This window comes from Furipterus horrens, unplaced genomic scaffold (genome assembly GCF_987537825.1).
Source record: "Furipterus horrens unplaced genomic scaffold, mFurHor1.1.pri manual_scaffold_2, whole genome shotgun sequence".
In the NCBI taxonomy this organism is placed as follows: domain Eukaryota; kingdom Metazoa; phylum Chordata; class Mammalia; order Chiroptera; family Furipteridae; genus Furipterus; species Furipterus horrens.
The window spans coordinates 169,651,582-169,670,423 of record NW_028327172.1 but is presented as its reverse complement, the minus strand read 5'-3'; the positions used below and the strand labels follow the sequence as shown (position 1 = coordinate 169,670,423).

General features: G+C 37.1%; 1 protein-coding gene across 1 annotated transcript in view; it reads right to left on the bottom strand.

Moving 5' to 3' along the window:
- Positions 1–15,320, bottom strand: part of SDAD1 (SDA1 domain containing 1) — a 31,682-nt gene extending 16,362 nt beyond the window's left edge. The window contains exons 1-12 of the mRNA XM_090266742.1: positions 15,098–15,320; positions 12,279–12,383; positions 11,723–11,821; positions 9,757–9,867; positions 7,756–7,827; positions 7,580–7,680; positions 6,776–6,833; positions 6,079–6,153; positions 4,911–5,012; positions 4,265–4,334; positions 3,187–3,290; positions 985–1,042 (exon numbers count right to left, since the gene is read on the bottom strand). Coding sequence (XP_090122868.1) covers positions 985–1,042; positions 3,187–3,290; positions 4,265–4,334; positions 4,911–5,012; positions 6,079–6,153; positions 6,776–6,833; positions 7,580–7,680; positions 7,756–7,827; positions 9,757–9,867; positions 11,723–11,821; positions 12,279–12,383; positions 15,098–15,187 — 1,045 coding nt within the window. The 5' untranslated portion in view covers positions 15,188–15,320. The remainder of the gene's footprint in view (positions 1–984; positions 1,043–3,186; positions 3,291–4,264; positions 4,335–4,910; positions 5,013–6,078; positions 6,154–6,775; positions 6,834–7,579; positions 7,681–7,755; positions 7,828–9,756; positions 9,868–11,722; positions 11,822–12,278; positions 12,384–15,097) is intronic.
- Positions 15,321–18,842: the final 3,522 nt, after the last annotated feature.

Genomic DNA, 18,842 nt, shown 5'->3' with positions numbered 1-18,842 from the left:
CTTAATAACATGGTCTTTTCTCTAGCTTACTTTATTTAAGAATATAGTATGTAATACATATAACGTATAAAATGTGTCAATCAACTGTTTATGTTATTGATAAGGCTTCTGGTCAACGGGTTATTAGTAGTTATGTTTTTGTGGAGTCAGTTATATAGGGATTTTCAACTGTGTGGAGAGTGGGTGTCCCTAACTCTCACATTAAACTATAATAAAGTTTAAGTTATAAACCAGGCACAGTAAAAGATTAACAATATAAATAATAATAAAATAGGACAATATACTGTAATAAAGTTATGTGAATGTAGTTTCTCTCAAAGTATCTTATTGTACTGTACTCACTTTTTCACTTAAAGGAAATACTTGCACTTAAAGGCCCGACGGCACTTTTCAGCATCACTACTCTTGTGCTTTGGGCCATTACTAATTAAAACAAGGATTACTTGAACACATGCACTACGATACCTGACTGTCAATCTGATAACTGAGAGCTACTAAGTGACTAACAGGTGGGTAGCATATACAGTGTGGATGTGCTGGAAAAAGGGATGATTCACATCTCAGGCAGGGCAGAGCAGGACAACACAAGATGCTACTCAGAATGGGGTACAACTTCAATTTATGAATTGTTTATTTCTGGAATTTTCCATTTAATATTTTTGGACCTCAGATAACTGAAGTCATGAAAAGCAACACTGCAGATAATGGAGGACTATTGTATAAAAAGATGACTTGCTTTGAAAAACTTATTTATCGGACCCGCCCCCCCCCCCCCCCCAAATAATTGTTTTTTAAAGTTGATGAGCAGAACAATTAACACATGGCAGGCTCTGGAAAGAAAACATATGGGCTCCTCTCCCCTTCTCTGTAACAGAACACACTTTACCCCTAACTCTTTGTCTTTACTAATTCCAGAAGAAAAAGTTCTGGATGGTTATTTTAACCCCAAGGCCACCAAAGGAACACGGCAAGTAGAAGGCTTACCTTTTTGGTGGGGCTGCAGAAACCTTTGCACAAAGGGATAGAAGTTGAAGAGAAAAAGCTGTGGGGAAAAAATGCACTGACTTTAATATTTATGTAACTAAAGCAATTATGTCACCAAGTTCAACTAACTGGGAATCATTTTTTACTTTTCTTCTGAACAAGCATTTGTGCCCCAGGATAATTCAAAGTGCTACATTAGCCAAAGAAAAGAAGGCCATGCTGCTATCCTTATTATGTCAAGTAAGAGGAAAGAACTTTATTCCGCATGTAGAATAAGCCAGGGGGAAAAAAGTGACAAAAATGCAACATTCTTCTACTTTTAAAATTGGTGTGGCTGCAGAGTAATTTTTTAGTCTTCAAAGATAAAGAGGGTTATAGGAAGGAATAGGATTCATATAAAGGCTCCAAAGCAATGGACAAAATAAGTCATTCAAATCTGAATAGCATCTAGTATACAGTGGTACTCATTATTCGTTTCCAGAACTCAGGACAAGTGCTGAAACTGACAAGTACCAAATGAGGAAGCACTTTTTCTTCTTGAGCGGCATCGTGACTCATACGAGCTCTAGCAAGTGCAAGAGTCCCAGGGAAGCGCTATGTGCTGAAAAATTTTCTTCTCATCAAAAGGAAATGAGTACAGAGTTATGACTGTAATCTGATCACCAAAACCATCCACAATTCTGGTTCTGTTATTAGATACCAGGCCAACTACTTCGGAGAAATTACTCTGAGCTCTACTTTAGAGAAAAAACACTACCACTCTGAAGTCTACCTATTAAAGGTGACATGGATCTAATTATTAAAGCAATTTGCAATTTTTAACTTCAAGAAGGGAAACCTTGAAGATGGGTTGGTCTTTTCAAAGTTCATCACATGAGAATCTTCTTTTTTTCTTTTTTTTAGCTACAGAGCAAAACCACAGCCAGAGAAGTAATAGGGAAGACTTGGGATCAATATAAGGATGGATGCTCAACTGTAGTCAGCTGTAAAACACTGGTATCATTTCCATCAAACTATGCTTAAATTACAACCCACTTCTGCTTTCTTACCAAGCTCAAAGTCAGGTCGAACATAAAAGTACCGAACAAATATATCGGGGATTGACTGTAATCCTGCTTTAGGTGTGTGGACCATGGAGAAAAAACAATTTATTCACCAAACTGTTGTTTTTCTTAGAGAAAGGGAACGAGTACTTGCACTCAACTGAACTTTCATTTTTAAGCTGATATATTGTTTATACTGTTTGATTTTCAATAAACAAGTCAAGCCTGTTTTAACTTTTTTCACTAAAAAATTTTTTTGAAAAAAGCAACATACTCAATGATTTTCAGAACAGCAATAGTCACAAGAACAAAATGATAGGGAACAATCTCAAGGGTCATTTCTTTATGGTCTAAATATTTGGCAATCTCTTCACAATAGCATTTAGTCCAAAAGTATGTCTGAAGTTTCCATATGTATACACAATATATATACATTGTACCACCAAGGAGCTCTTTCAATCTAATTTAATGTAAAATTACTGAGCACAGAATTCGGCTTTGCAAACATGACAATCTCCCACTAGAGTGATCTGAAAACAGGAAAGCTGCGAAGGAATAAACCAACTGCAAAATGTAGTAATAGTCAATAAAAAATATGTAGGTTATGTTGGCTTAGAAAAATGTATCATATATGTGGAACAAAAATGAATAAAAAGTAGAAGAACAGAACACAAAATAGTCTGTCCATAAACTGAGTATATATACATATACATATATATGTATATGTATATATATATAATTTAACTTCCATAACTTATTGATAATAAAATAAAATAATAAAAATAAATATTTCCAGAGTAGATTTTATTCTCTTCTAAATTGTATGGATTTAAATGTTGTGGGTGGATAAAATCAAGCCACTCCTCTACCTCAGTGACTTTCTTTTTACCAAGAATAATTCTATTTCTGCCCTGACTAGTGTGGCTCAGTGGGCTGGGTGTCATCCCACAAACTGAAAGGTCACCAGTTGGATTCCTGGTCAGGGCACATGCCTAGGTTGCAGGTGGTCCCCAGTTTGATGCAAGAAGCAACCAATTGATGTTTCTCTCCCTCTCTTCCCCTCCCTTCCCCTCTCTCTAAAAATAAATAAATAAAATCTTTTTAAAAATATTAATTCTATTTCTAATATCCACCAAGAAAAACATAATGCAATTCAAACCTCGTGAATTCCCACCAGTCTGGAAATGAGGTTCATGAGCATCATCTTCACTTCAAACCTCTCCTTGGAGCTCTCTAGCTGCTTTAGTAGTTTTTCTGCAAAATCTAGAAAACAGTATCAGAGAAGTACATGGTGGGTCCATGGTCTGTGCAACATTATTTAACAGATGGAGAGAAAGGCAGTAGTTACAATAGATCAGTGACTCTGATACGGCTGTGCCTGAAATCACTCTGAATCACGATGGTAAAAACAGCTGTATGACAAGGTGAAAAGATACACACAGAGGTCAATATGGCTTTGACAGTGCCCAACATTAAGTTTTTAAGGATACCTGAGATTTTTAGCATCAACATGTTGAGTGACTGTTTAATAGGTGTTCCATGTAACAGTGCTTTTACAACTCCAGCTTTTCAGCATGTGGTCCACAGATCACCAGCAGCTGGTCCACATGGCAGCTTATTAGAAATATAGAATCTCAGGCCCCACTCCTGACCTACTGAGTCAAGCTGCACTTTAACAGGATCCCCAAGTGAATCATATGTACCTTAAAGTTTGAGAAACAATGGCCTAGAGGAAGGGCCAGCAAACACTACTGTATATTAGAGTACGCAGAGCATTTAAAAGTCCCAATGCCCAACTGCACCCAATATCAACTCATCAGTCTCTGCGGATAACAGAACTCGAGCACCAGTATAGTTTATCTATTTTCTAAGTGTTTCTAATTTGCATTCCAGTTTGAGAACTAGTGTTCTAGAACATGATTTCCCAAGCTTGGTTTCTACAGCTCAGTTTAAAAAAAAAAAGACCATTAAAAAACCATCAATTTTTCATTTGGTCAAGCTCAGTGTCCTCCCACTATTGTGCTTATTAAAGATAAACATTTTTCTTATTTTGTTGTGGACTGACAATCACTGCTTCAGAACATAATTCTCTAGGCTACAACCAACTAATAGCAACTAAGTATTGATTGCTTGTCTATTAAGCACCAGGGAACTTATGTTCCCTGGTAGCTCTGAAGGTGGAACTCAACAGGCAGAGATCAGACCAACAAGGAACTTGTAAGTCATAGTTATAGTACCTTGGGGATCATGAATCAAGTGAATAGCTGAAAAGTTAAACACCTCTGGTTTTTTCTTCTTCTTTTGTTTCTGAAAGAAAGGGAGAGGAAAAACATTTACTTTCTGAATTACAGTAATGAGGTCTTTGGGGTTAAAAGTGTTCATGTACTAAAAGCTGTTATCAAGTCCACACTATTAAAAAAAAATCTTTGTTCCAAAAGCCTTCCTTGAAACTAAAAGAGGTACAGATGGTTTTTGTCTTTGAAGATCGACCTATTAGTACCTGTAAGACTTAAAGGAATTTGAAAATATAAATATTAAAAACTACATAAGGGTCAAATTAATGATTTTCAGAATAATAATTACAAAATATAAAACGCACTTTTTTCGTGTTTTCTTCTGAGAAGACATGCCTACCAATGATACCCTAATACAGATCATCTCAATCAGAACTAGTGAAAAGTAAATTTAATTAAATTAATTTATTCAAGTCACAGATTTTGCAAGAGCTAAAAATATTTATCTGAAAATTAGTGCTTAAAAATTGATTACACACTTCTAAGATTTTCAAAAACGTGATTTATTTCAAATTCTTAAAAGCTTCTGCTAAAAACTTTTTCTACATTCTAATGATTCCTACCCTCAGTTCCCAGGTACAAGTCTCACCTTGAGCACCTTCATAGCTTTTTCCAACTTTTTCTTGTGTTTGGAGCTTTTCTTCCCTGTGGCATACTGCACTAGCAGGTCTCTTGCTGTTGGTCCCTCATCCTAAAGAAAAACTACTTTATAAAACTGTAAACATTAAAGAAAATATGCCTAGAAACAAAGAGTAATCATTTTAACCACTTCTTTGTACTTGTACACATAGTCACTAAAAATAAACATAATTTCTAAAATTCAATAAAAATTTTTTTCTCATGTGCACAAACAGGCACATACAAAGATTTTCATTGCAGTACTAATTACTTTTGTATTTTCCTTTTAATTTTTACTGAAGTATAATATTGGCAGAATGCCAATTTGTTTTTATTTGAAATAACTGGAAACAAATATTTATCAACAGGAAAATGCTTAAATACATTCATATTCAGAAATATCATGTAAAGATTAAATGCATAAGATACATCTAAATGCACACATAGAATAAGACCAAAATGCATTGGTACATCTATATATATAGACACAGAAAACAAGTTGCATAATAATCACATATTGTTTACACATGTTTAAAAAAACCTACTACACCTATCAGGTAATATATATACATACATACATATATAAATGCAAGGGGGGGACAAAATGGCTGTTAAGAAAGAACTGGAAAGTGGAAATAAGACAGTCACAAAAACTACTCTTTATCTGAAATTTTTTACAATAAAAATGCAGTAAGACTTAACAAAATAAATTACAAGATATTATTACCTATTCCAGTATTCTTGCTATCAAAATGCTAAAATGGGAAGAAAACTGTTTTTCTCCTTTTAAATTTTAATAAAAAATATTTTTAACAAAGAACATTTCATAACATCACATATCGTGATTTCTACTTTAAAGATGCCATGATTTTAGACCTCTCTGTTACCCCACTCTGAACTTCTATGAGGTTCGACACTTGCCCCAAAAATGTTAGTGGCAATTGTCATTCTAAGTTTATATAGTGAGATACAGGTATTGCTTTAGAACTAAGAACAACTAAACACTGCAGAACTCAATAAAGGATAACGGTAACATGTAAGTTTCTTTCTAACTTAAGCAGTTAATAGATTTCACAATAATGACAACAATAATGAAATAATTAAATGTGAAATTCAGAAGCATCTGTGGTCAAACTAACCTCGGATTCGGAGTCACTGTCCTGTTTCTCCTCTTCATCTTTCCCAAGGAAGAATGTCAAAGCAGCAACTAGTATCTAAAGGCCAATCAGAACAAAGCCAATTACTCATCCCACCTTACAATAAAGAATAAATACTTGTCTACACTTTATACACGCATACAAGCTAAAATATAAAGAAATAAAAATCAAAAAGTGGTGGGATTTGGGCTCATCTGTCTTCATCAGAACATAATGTTTTTATAACATTACTTGTCCTAAATATATATATATAATTAAAAGAATCTTTAGATAAAAACATCTAGGTTCTACAGTTATTCTTTAAGCAAACTGTCAAGAATTTCCACAAGTCCCACAAAAAAGTGACACCACAGCCCCTCCAATAGAAAGCAAATATACCCATGAATTTCCTTCAGCTGTGTCTGAGCCCAATAAAAGAACAGTCAAGAATTATAGGAAAAACATATATGCCAAAGCTGCTGTTTAATGCACAGTGTTTTAAAACACTCAGGATAATTTTGTCTGACTTCTCTCAAGCACAGGCTGATGAACCAGGGAAGCAACCTAAGCACAGAGAGCACTGGTAACGTGAACTGCATGCCTGCACACTCCCTCTTCCTCACACCTCCTCCTCTTCCCCCTCTATCGGGAGAGCAGCCACTGGCAGGCAGTGCCTTCACACAGCACTGCAGGCACTCACCTTGGTGACCTTAGAAAAGCACGCAGTTGTGATCACATTGACAGTTTTGGCATCGTTCCTGGGGGAAGACAAATGAATGTTTTAGTGACATAGGAACCTACTGAAGGGAAGTGAAACAAATAAAAAACACAGAATAAAAAATTATTAATATAGCAAAATTCTAACAGTAAAAATTCATGCTAAAAGACAGAAAGAATTATGGTAAACTATTCAAAGTGATTGTCTCTAGATGGTGGGACTATCGATAATATTTTTTAAAAAACTTTTCCAGCTTCTCCAAATTTTCTGTTGCAATGAATGCTACTACTGCTATAGTTTAAAAAAAATGAATAAGAAAAGCAAAAGATATGAGATGGAGACACTGTACCAACAAATCAATGTTTATAAACCATGACGTTTCCCAAAAATATGATAAATTGACTTGAAAATCTTCAGCATGGCAAAGTAGAAAGAGCATAGATTTCAGAGTAAGACAGATTGGGTTTGAACTCCGGCTCTGCCCTTTATTAGATACTAAACTTAAACTCTATGAACTTCAGATTTATTACCTGTCAAATGAGAATAATTTCAGATAAGCTACATTACCTTGTTCTGAAGGTAATATTAAGTGCATGTGCTCAAAAAGTGGTAGCCTGTGTTGTTGCTAGTTATTTGGATTGTCTCTGTAGTTTTACTTCCAACTTAATCTATGACAGAATTATACAGAAGAGCTCAAGATCAAGAAAAATATTTGTGCAATGCTCTGTAATAATTACAAATGAACAAAAGATTCTATTTCTCAAGAGACAAATACATATATATTACCAGATGTTTCTTCTGTAGAGTTCAATCATCACATCCAAGGACATCTTGGCTGCAGTTGCATTGCTGTCTCTTAACATGGTGTACATGAAATTCTGCAACACCTTAAGAAAAAAAGACGAAGCCTTAATTCACTGATGGTACAACACTGCAAACATGGAAAATGAAAGGGTACTTACTACATTCACTTTATTGTTCTTGTGTTTTGCATTTATATTCTTGATATCAGTCACGATATGTGTGTATAAAGTCTGAGGAAAAGAAACAAAAACATATATACATTAACCAACATTTCAAACTTTGTTTTATTTGGAGAAAAATATAAATGTTCAGGGGGATTTAATATTATCTACTTTTTATTTTATTACAAAAGAGACCAAAGCAAAACAAAGAGCAGCAGCTAAAATGCAAAAGGAAAACTGCCCGAAAAAGTTTAAACACGGAGTTACCATATAACCCAACAATTCCACCTTATATACCCAAAAGAACTAAAAACATATTTCCATACCAATGTTCATATAAATATGCGTAGCAGCATAATTCATAATAGCCAAAAAGTGAAAACAACTCAAATGTCCGTTAGCTGATGAATGAATAAACAAAATGTGAAATAACCATACAATGGAAAGTATTTGGCAACAAAAAGGAATGAAGAAATACTGATAGATGCTACAACATGGATAAACCTTGAAAACATTATGCTAAGAAGCTAGATACAAAAAACTACATACTGCATGAGTTCATTTATACAAAATATCCAGAGTAGGCAAATATATAGACCAAAAGCAGATGGATGGTTGCCTAGTGCTGGGAGAGAAGGGGTGGGGGAATGATTGCTAATGGGAATGGGGTTTCTTTTGAGGGTGATGAAAATGTCCTAAAATTGATTTTGTGATAGTTGCAAACTCTGTGAATATACTAAAAACCACTGAATTATACACCTTAAATGGATGAATTACATGTGAACTGTATTTCAACAGTTGTGGCTCAGTGGATTGAGCGCCAGCCTGTGAACCAAAAGGTCACTGGTTCAGTTCCTGGTAAGGACACATGCCTGGGTTGCAGGACAAGTCCCCATTTTGGGGGTGTGTAAGAGGCAACCTATCAATATTTCTCCCCCTGTCTTTCTCCCTCCCTTCTGGTCTCTCTAAAAATAAATAAATAAAATCAAAGAAAGAAAGGAGGGAGGGAGAAAAGTTGTGCCCTGGATGTTGTGGCTCAGTTCGTTGAAATGTCTTCCCATAACCAAAAGGTTGAGGGTTCAATTCCCAGTCAGGGCACATTCCTAACGCATTCACTCCCTGGTCCAGGTACGTAAGGGAGGCGACCAATTACTGTTTCTCTCTCCCTTCCTTTATAAAAGCAATGAAAACATATCCTCAAGTGAGGATTAAAAAAAAATAAAAAAGGAAAAAAAGGAAGTTGCTCTATTTACTGAGCCCCTAACTCCATGCAAGATTATATTGGTAATACAATTATCGCTGGTGTCCAAAATATGCTCCCATGGACACCTTTTATCCCACAAGTTAGACCAAGAACTACAACTGCTAAAACCAAATGGTGGCAGTCTCTAAACACTTTGAAAAAAAATTATTAAGTTAATATATGTGAACTTAAGTTTTTCTTTTTAAAATTTCTTTCATAAACCTTCAGCTTCTGATCTTATATCAGTGGTAATAACGAAAAAGTTAGTTTCCTGGGGGGGTAAGGCTGGGCAGGTTATAGCTATGAGCATTCAGTCCATGCTCTGATTTAGCTAGTCAGTAAGTGCAGCGGGAAAGGGCTTGGGTCCTGGAGCCAGATGCCTGGGTTTATATTCCTGCCCCGGCGCTGCGAATCTGTGTGAGTCCAGACATGTTGCTCTACCTCAGCCTTTTCATCTATAAAATACTACTATTATCACCACTACCACTACTATTAATAATAATAAACTCTATATAATTTTGTGAATAAACAAATAAATACTTACAAAGCTCTGAGAATTGTACCTGGCAAAAAGTAAGCATTCAATAAATGTTTAGCTATCACCACCATATTGCATGCATATATGGTTGATATTTTTCCTATTAAAATTTTCTTAACTGGATCCAATAATGTGAAGCATCAAGAATTCACTCTACAAGTTTTATGTCACTGCCAGGAAAAATGAAATATATGGAAAAAGCAATTTTGCTCTTTACCTTTCGCAGCAGCTTATCATGGCAACGCAGAAGTTCAAAGAAGAGTTCTAGCAAACTTGATGGATTGATGAGATTCTTATTTCTCAGCAAGATCAAAGCTTTGCAAAATGTCTTAGGAAGGAAAAGAAAAAATACAATAGGATAATGATAAAGGTAAGAAAATGGAGCATGTCTCCTACTAACCAGGCATTATTCTAGGCTTTGAACAGAACAGAGAGTCTCTGTCCTCGTGGACCTTACACACAGGGGGTGCAGCAGAAGAGAGGGCAGACAAGCAAGTAAGCACATGAACAGGAGTAGCTAAGTGTCACGAAGGAAGTAAAACAAGATAATATGATCGATATATTGTGGCTACTTTACACAGGCAGGTCAGCATATGACTAAACTCGAGTGATCGATGAATCAAAACTATAAGAAAGGTGGGGTAACAACATAATACACTAATATAGAATAGTCAATCTAAGTTTGTGACCTTACAAGGCATTCTTTCGAAGTATTATTAGTACTAAGAATGGTCCAACAGCAGTTATAGCACTCTTGTAGCCCAAATTTCCTTCACTTCTCTTCTCCATTAGATAGTACAAATAATCCTTGGAGAGTATTTGATTTCAAGTCTTGGGGCAGAGAAAACAGTAAGAAAGAGTTTGTAACTATTTTTGCCAGAATGCAAGGATGCTTTCAAAAACACCAGGGGCACTGCTGAAAAAAGAAGCTCCCACTTGGCTGGGTGGTGAGTCTGAATATAAAATAGTAAAAATAATAATGCTTTAAAAAGAAACTAATAAAAAGTATATTAAAAGGCAGTTACACTGTCAAAGAAAGAGTAATATAAAAATTTCATTTTACTGATTTTATTAATAAGTTAATATACATGGGTATTTTGTTTTGTTCCCTAAGAAAAACGGTCTGCTTCTATCTGCAATCAACAACAAAAAAAACAACAACTTGGGAATGATTCATAAAGTCCTGGAAAAATAGCAAATATACCAGGCAGAAAATAAGTCCAGAGGTTGATAGAACTGGTGGGCATCACAATAACCAATTAAAAAAAGGATTCACCAGTGTGTTCTAAATGATTCTCTAAAGAGAAATGCTTATTACACACTCAATCCCTTGCTTCCTAGCAAAGAAAATTTTTACTAATTATTGTTTTAAAAACCTACTAATTATCATAAAATACCATAAAGAAACATGCACACATGTTATTTATTTAATAACGTGTGTTTGGTTTGGTACTGTTAGCCACACAAAACTTAAAGAAAACCTATTACATGGAAAGAAACTAAATCTCCATACTCAAAATCTCAAATCTGTACAACCAAGAGGAACTTGAAAACTTTGTGACATAAGTAAGTCTCCTAATAGTTTGAGTTTGAAGTCTCTGGGGCTGGGCTGCTAGCTTCTATAACCGAGAAAGTTAACCAGTTGACAACTCTAAGCCTACAACCTTGGTCTGTTTGAGATGGTATTATTTTTTGGGGGGGCCTAATCAAATTAATAAAACCTTAGAGAAGTATAAACAAAGTTGAATATATGGACTTCGCATTTTTATAAGTTTTTGTACAGGATATCAAGTTTTGTGATCATAATATTTATATAAGTCCTACTTGCTATAAAGATATTTAAAAAGCTAATGTATAAAATTTAAAAGACCATCCTGGGAGGGTAAACATCTTGGAAGAACACAAAGATCAGAGAGAGGAGTATAGCAGAAGACCCGATGAGATAAAAAAAAAAAAAAAATACAGGCTAGAAGCAGATCATGTAGGGACTTACAGGTAATGGTGAGTTTGAGTTTTAGTCTAAGTATTAATAAGAAGCCACAGAACGGTTTTAAGGAAGGGGTGACACATTCCGTTTTACATTTTAAAAAGATGTTTAGGTGAGAGGCTATTTTCATTTAAACACATATTACACGCATACAAACGAACACAGCACAAGTTATCCATAAAATTACTGGCCCTACCATTCGAAGATCTGGATCCAAGACAGTATGATTGTAGGAGAGAAGATCTTTCAACTCTTGAGGAAAGTTACGTAAATGTTCTGGGTAGCAGTGACCAATCTGTAACAAAGCAAATACTCTTCTAAAGTCTCTCTGTCTCCTATAATTCACATGCACATATTTCAGACATTCTGTAAAAGGACAGTAAAGGCTATTTCATAGAGGTAGATGGTTCCAAATCATGTCTTTTACTTCGACGTGCCAATTTCTCTGAGCACTTTCATATTTCCTCTAGTCTTATTAAAAGATGTGTTGACATGATTTAGAATCTATTTTATAATGAATTTAAAGAAAAACAAATAGTTTGAAAGTTTTGCTCTGGATGGTTCTGTGAAAAGCTCTAGCAAAATCTTCTAATTCACCATAAAGAGAAAATAAAATTTGTAAAAAGGTTAAGTTAAAAAATTTTTTTTAAAAATAAAGCTTCCATTGGAATGGGGTTGGGTATTACTGGAATAATAATTCTGTAAACTGTGTATAACAACTGGTCTTTTGTTTTATACACAAATTATCTTACCTGTGCCATAAACATCACCAGCTCTGCCAGTTCTTTGCTGGGTTTATTTGGTTGTAATTTGAAAATCTCCACATTGGATTTGTAGTGATTATACTGCTGCAGAAACTGTATAAAAATAAATTTTAAGTTGGTCATCTTTTATTATATGACTTGCTCAGTACAGAATGCAAAATTACTTAAGTCTTTGACAGCGGCATGGAGAAAAAGATGTGGCAAAAGTATGTACAAACACTACATTTTCCTTGCCTGCATTCTTCAAAATAAGTTCTGAAAACTTTCTGCACATCATAAATAATTTAAAGATCCTTTACTTTATCCTTAGAAATTCAGGTGATGTAGTGTAAAGAACGGAGAAGCCAAAAGTCAAAAATTCAGATTTTGACCCTATTTTGACATTTATTATTCAAATGACCCCTACTACATTGTCTATGTAAACAGAGCACTCATATCTGTGATCTGAAAAATACAGTGTCAGGAAATGTAAATTATGTACAGTAGTCCCTCTCTAATATCACAGTTCACTTATCGCGGCCTCACTATATCGCAGGATTTTAAAAAATATTATATTTAATTACTTATCGTGGATTTTTTGCTATACCGCAGGATTTTGCGGTACTGTATACGCATGTTGTTAAAGTTACGTAGGTTTAAGAGTATAGAATAAATGTATGGTTCCTACTTTGCGGGGGGGTCTGGAACATAATACCCACGTTAAGTGAGGGAATACTGTATCTCTCAAGTACATGAAGTGCTCCAGTCAAAATTCCCTTCTTTTAAATACAAATTAAGATTTTATTCTGGAGTTATAGATAGGGTGTATTAACAGCCAAAAGCAATAGACACACAGAATGATAATAGCTTCCTTTTATTCAGCACTTGCTATGTGCCAAGCTCACTGTGTACATTATCTCATTTAATTATGTTTAATCCTAACTATAACTCAACAATGTATGCGGAAACACCAGACATCAGTTAGTTCCATGTATTTACTCTCCATTCCTAGACCACAGCTTTAAGGAGTATGTGTGTGTATAGAGAGAGACAGCCAGAGACACTACGAGAATGAATATTTCTTAATATTTTAAGCCGTAAACAGTCTAGTGAACTCCAAATTCATACATCCAATTACTTGTCTAATATCTCTGTTTGGATGTTTACCAGATATTTTAAAACATAACTCTTGATCTCCCCAACAAAATTGGTAGGCCTTCTGCTTTCTCCAAGAGTAGGAGTTAAGATAGAGACCTGTATGCAGCCCCTACATACTTCAGATAAGACCCTATCTCTCTTAACCCCCTACCAGCACTGACAGAGTGAGAATACCCCAGAACTCAGTGTGCTCCTGGCAAGATCCTTATCCCACCTCTTCCCCAATCCCTCACCACCCAGTCACCTTTGTCTGCCTTGAACTGATGGGGGCATATTTGCATCCAGTTTTACTTTCTTCATACTCCTCATCACTATATACCCACCATCACTAGAACGTAAGACCAAGAGAAGAAGGCTCTCCTATCTGTCTCACTTGTATCCCCAAAGCCTAGAATTATGCTCACACACAGTAGGTACGATGTGCGTGGATCTGCATACGTATTTGTTACATGAATAAAACAGCAATTCTCTGAGGTAAGAATAGTACTTTTTACATATTAAAACGGGCTCAGGGATTAATGCCCCCTAGCAACATCACTGGTCAGCAGCAGGTCCAAGATTTAATAGTTTTGAAACTGATGCTCTTAAATACAGCACTACACAGACTCTCAACTATTACTTTGTCAGTAGTTGTGTATAGTGCTTTACACAGGTTAGAGTCTTGCCTATATTAGTTAATTTCTTGTTATTTGTTCCTTATTCTTTATTTTCCTTGGAAATGCTCTCTATACACTGGTGACCTAAACCAATGAAACCGCTATTTGTTAAAAACCATTCAATTAAGTATTTCTAAGTGAAAAGCTGGGGGAGGAGGGAAATGAGAAGGGCAATCAAAAGATGAGGAATTTTGTTAGCCTTTGAACCGATCCCAATCTAGTGAGGAAGAGGAACAAACCACTGCAGCAAATGCCTAGCTGACACCTCCCTAATGCCTGTCAGGCAAACAGGTGTCTGAAGAACACACCTGCCAAATTAATGCCAAACCCATCACTTTCATTTTGTCACTTCGAGGCTCAAACACCCTTAATGTTCACAATCTGTATGAGGTCAGTGTACAAAGTCCCTCGCAAGCTGGACCTAACCTAATTTTCAACCTCATCTTTTCCCGAAGCAAATTCCCACATCCAGCTCATGCAAGCTTCCAACGAGACTGAATCCTGGCTTAACTAGATACACTACGCTCCTGGGTCTGTCCCTCATACTTGAGAATGCCACCTCCTTCCCAACACAGCCCGCAGTAGAGCGCAGGCTCTCGGAAACAGACGTCGGTCGAAAGCGTCCTAAAAGACGATTCATCAAGTGTTACCAATTAATTCAAGTTAGGAGTTTCTGAAAAGAAACGAGAAAGCTACATGGAAGTTGGAGATCGGGGCGGGTTATTCGTCTCTCCACCGGTGAGGTACGGAGATGAACTCTAGAGCTAGTGAGATCTTTGAGGGTCAGTGACAGCGGGGTCTACAGAGCAGGTATGAAAAAATCCAAAAGGACAGCAAATTTCCTAGAAGTGAGGAATGAACCCTAAGGCATGTCCTTCCCCAACCCCCTCTCTCTTCGAGAAAGTAGAAGACGCGGCCAGCCAGGATCCCCCCTCCACTCCACGCCTCCCCAAATCCATGGGGTGTCTCAACCAGTCGCGTCTCGGCCTCTAGTGTCCGGCGCCGCAATCCCACCTCCTCCACATAGGCCGGCGGGTCCCTCTTGATCAGATTCTGTAACTGCGGAAGGTTGCTGGGCAGCTTGTTGTTATTTCTGTTGGACATATTGGCTGCTGACTGGCTCCGCAAGGAGCAGTTTTAAGAAAACCTTCACCTCTCGAACCAACCAACCGCCCCAGCTGCTGCCGGGAATCGTGCTTCCGAGTACGACCGGAAGCAGCACATGGGACACTCAGCAGGCGGCGCCATCTTGCTTCTTAAAGAGAGCTAGACTACGGGAGCCTCAGAGTATCAAACTTACTCTCATCGCCGAAATGCTCAGTGGTGGTTTTCAGGACATTTTTACTCCTTGGCCAACTGCAGCTACTCGTATAGTTCCCGAGGTAGTCAGAAACGGAGTTTTTTCATGCAAAGTAGTTTATTTCATCCTCCCGACAAATTTGTGAAACAGATGAGGATTACTCGTTTTTTGTTTTTTTGTTTTGCTTTGTTTTTCCTTGTTAATCCCACAGTTTAGAGTTAGAAGCTAAAATCTTTGGGGAGTAGATAGTATTATCCTATTGTTATGGGAGGGGGCGGAAGCACGACGAGAGGCGTAAATTAGGTTTGGGTTTTTTTTGGGGGGGGGTATAATTTTAAATACCTCTTTGTTCTGTTTTTGGGTTGTTTCAACTCAGCGTGATCCAGGTAAGGGAAAAGGGTGTGGACTGGGTAAAAAGTGGTGTGTTGTTTGGTTTAAAATGCAAATTAATTTGTGCTTAAATATCAACTACTGTTATAACCTTTGTAAGTAGGCTTTAGCGGGAGTTTTAAATTCATATCCAGGTAATCTGAAGAGAATACGTTTATACAATCTTACAGTGCAAAAATAAATACGTGGTGAATGAATGTGTGAGATAGGGTGTTGTTAATACAAAAATACACTTGATCACTCACCCTATGCCAGGCACTGTTCCAAGCACTTCAGGAGTATTAACTCATTTAATCCTCAGAACAGCCCTCTAAAATAGGTGCTATAATGACCTACACTTTATAGATGAGGAAACAGTCTCAAACAAGTTGACTGCCTAAATTCATAGCTGGTGAACTATGTTCAGAAAACCCTGGCACATGTCCGTACTTTTCTAATAAAAATATGTTTTAAAAAACTGTTAGTGTACCACTGGAGGGAGCTCATGCTTTTCTTTTTAACAAGAAAATTACACAATTTTACAATATGACCCAAATTATATGAAAATTGTGGCAAGATGTTCTCAAGGATCCACAACCTCAAAGATCCTTTTTACTTCAAGAAATAATTAAAAGTGGTGCGAAAACCTCTCTCCCCTCCCCTGGTTATACTATCCTCAGGGACTTAGTTACAATAGAAACAGCCTCCCCTCCCTTCTCTGTCCCCAACCTGCAAGACCCACAGGGGTAATTGAGTGATCAGAGAATCTTACCTTGAAGCAGAGGAACAGAGCGATATGGAAACTACCTGGACATTATTTGGCATTGCATTTGATAGAGAATAAAGACCTTTTGGAGTGTTCTGATTTCCATCTCATTGTTATCAAAATAATGTAAGCCTAGAGAAGTGGCCTGCTTACATTCTGGCAGTCCTAAACTAGTTCCAGGTGGCAATTATTTTTAAAATGTAAACATATTTAAAGACGTACAGGGAGCATCATTATTAAAGGCAGTCAAATTAAGCCATGAGGTGTCTATTAAGCAAAAACTATGGTATACTGGACAGACTGTGAAAGGGGATAATATGCTGGGAGAAACCTTAGAGATCATAGTCTCTCATTCTTTTTTCTTTTCCAAATTATAAGAGAAAGTTTATTGAAAATTTTCCAGAGGTACTAGAAGTGAGCCAGCTGGGCTCTGTAGGCTCAGGAAACAAGTTGCAGAGGCAGAAGAAGTGCCCTTTGAGCTTAAGAGAGAGAAAGGTAAAAGTAATGCACCTGAGGGGAATTAGAGGGGGGAGGGAAAGGCCTGGCTTGCTTCCTGAGAGGGAGAGTGCCTGTTGTTCTTTAGTTTTCAGATGAGGAAACTGCTACTCAGGTCAAGACTCTTGTCAAAGGTACTCAGCCGGTGAGTGGCAGGACCACAAACATGCTCCAGTTTCTTGATTTCCAGGCTCTTGTGGCACACCCATCTGTACTGCTTCTCCCACTGTTAAAATGTGTGTTTGGGACTATATGAAGTAATAATAATAATAATGGCAGCTAATACTGCTCAAAAATAAAAAGTATTATTATATATAACCTGTATTATTTGGGTTCTCTTGAGAAGTCGGCACTGAGACAGAATCAGATGCACAAAAAGTTTATTGGAGGTCACCTTTATGAAGATAAAAGTGGGAAAAAGCAGAATTGGGCAAAGACTGCCTGTGACTGTAATGGAGGTCTGAGAAAGGCTTAGTAACCCCAAGGGGGAGCACATGATTAAAGATTGCCTGTTAGAGGAGTCCTGCCTTGAGCAGAAATGATCAGGCCCTAGTATTTCTGCTATACTCAGTCACTGGCTGGAGACTGCTTGAACCAGGCCTCAACTTGAAACCTGAGGAGAGTCTCCTCTCTGGTGCAGCAGCTAGAGGGCGTCAGCTAACTGCTTTCCTTGTGGCTGAACAGTAAGTTCTTTGTTCAAGGGTGATCCAAGCAGGACACCTCCATGGCTGCCACATAACCCAGGTGTCCCCAAAGTTTTCTAGCATTCTGGAGTTACCTTCAGTATCCAAATAAAGTGGCTTAAGCCCCTATTCCAGCAATGATGAGGAATCTAAAACTTTTTCCAATATTTCTAGAGTCTCAGGAAGGCTCTCATTTAAAACTGAATGTTGCACAGCAGTGTTTTAAAGCTGGTTGTTCCACCACAGGAAATTTCTCACTGGTCTCCTTTGCCTTTACGCCAGCTTGCTGTCCTTTTCACAGACCCCACCCCCACCCCCCACCGCTCCCCGCTTCTTCCACTGCCTCCTCTTTTTGCTCTAATAGGATCTCCAACATACTCCCTAGCGGCCAGAGGTAATTCCTTTTTCCTTGTCATTCAGAGAAATTTTAGCTCACTTTTGCTTTAACTTACATTTCATAAAAACTCCTCGCCAGTCTGGTCCTAATCAAAGGCCACAAACGAGATATATCTGCCCTGGCCCTGCACAGCAGCTCAGTTGGTTAGAGCGTTGTGCTGATAGACCAGGGTGCAGGTTCGATCTCCAGTAAGAGATCAATCAATGAATGAATAAATACAGGTATTGGGATAAAAATTGATGTTTCTCTCTCTCTTTCTTTCTTCGTCTCTCTAAAATAAAGTAGAGAGAGAGAGAGATCTGCCCTAAGGTAAATTCTGCTGCTTTTAATATTGTAGAAGTGATTGCTGGCATTTCTTTTTTGAAGTAACACATTTTTTTCTCTCTCTGTTATATGGTTTATTTTGACATTTCTCCTCTCACACTTAATGATCTTGATGTTTAGTTACTTCTTCTGGAGTAAGTTCAGGTTGTTTGCTCCAATGGTTAAGAAAAGCTACCAGTAGCTGGCTGGGCCTGCTTGGTCCTACACTCCACACAGAGGCAGAGGCCAAGGCCTGGTTCCCTGGAGATGGAGATACCGGCAACTTTTACCTTTTTTTTTTAACTCCCCTGGGGGTGGGAAAGAGAAGGGTGACAAGAAAGACACCACTGGATGTGCTCCCAAGAGGGAGAGTGCAGTTACTCTTAAAAAATAATAATAATAATTTTAAAAATTTTATTTATATTTTAAAACATTTTATTAATTAT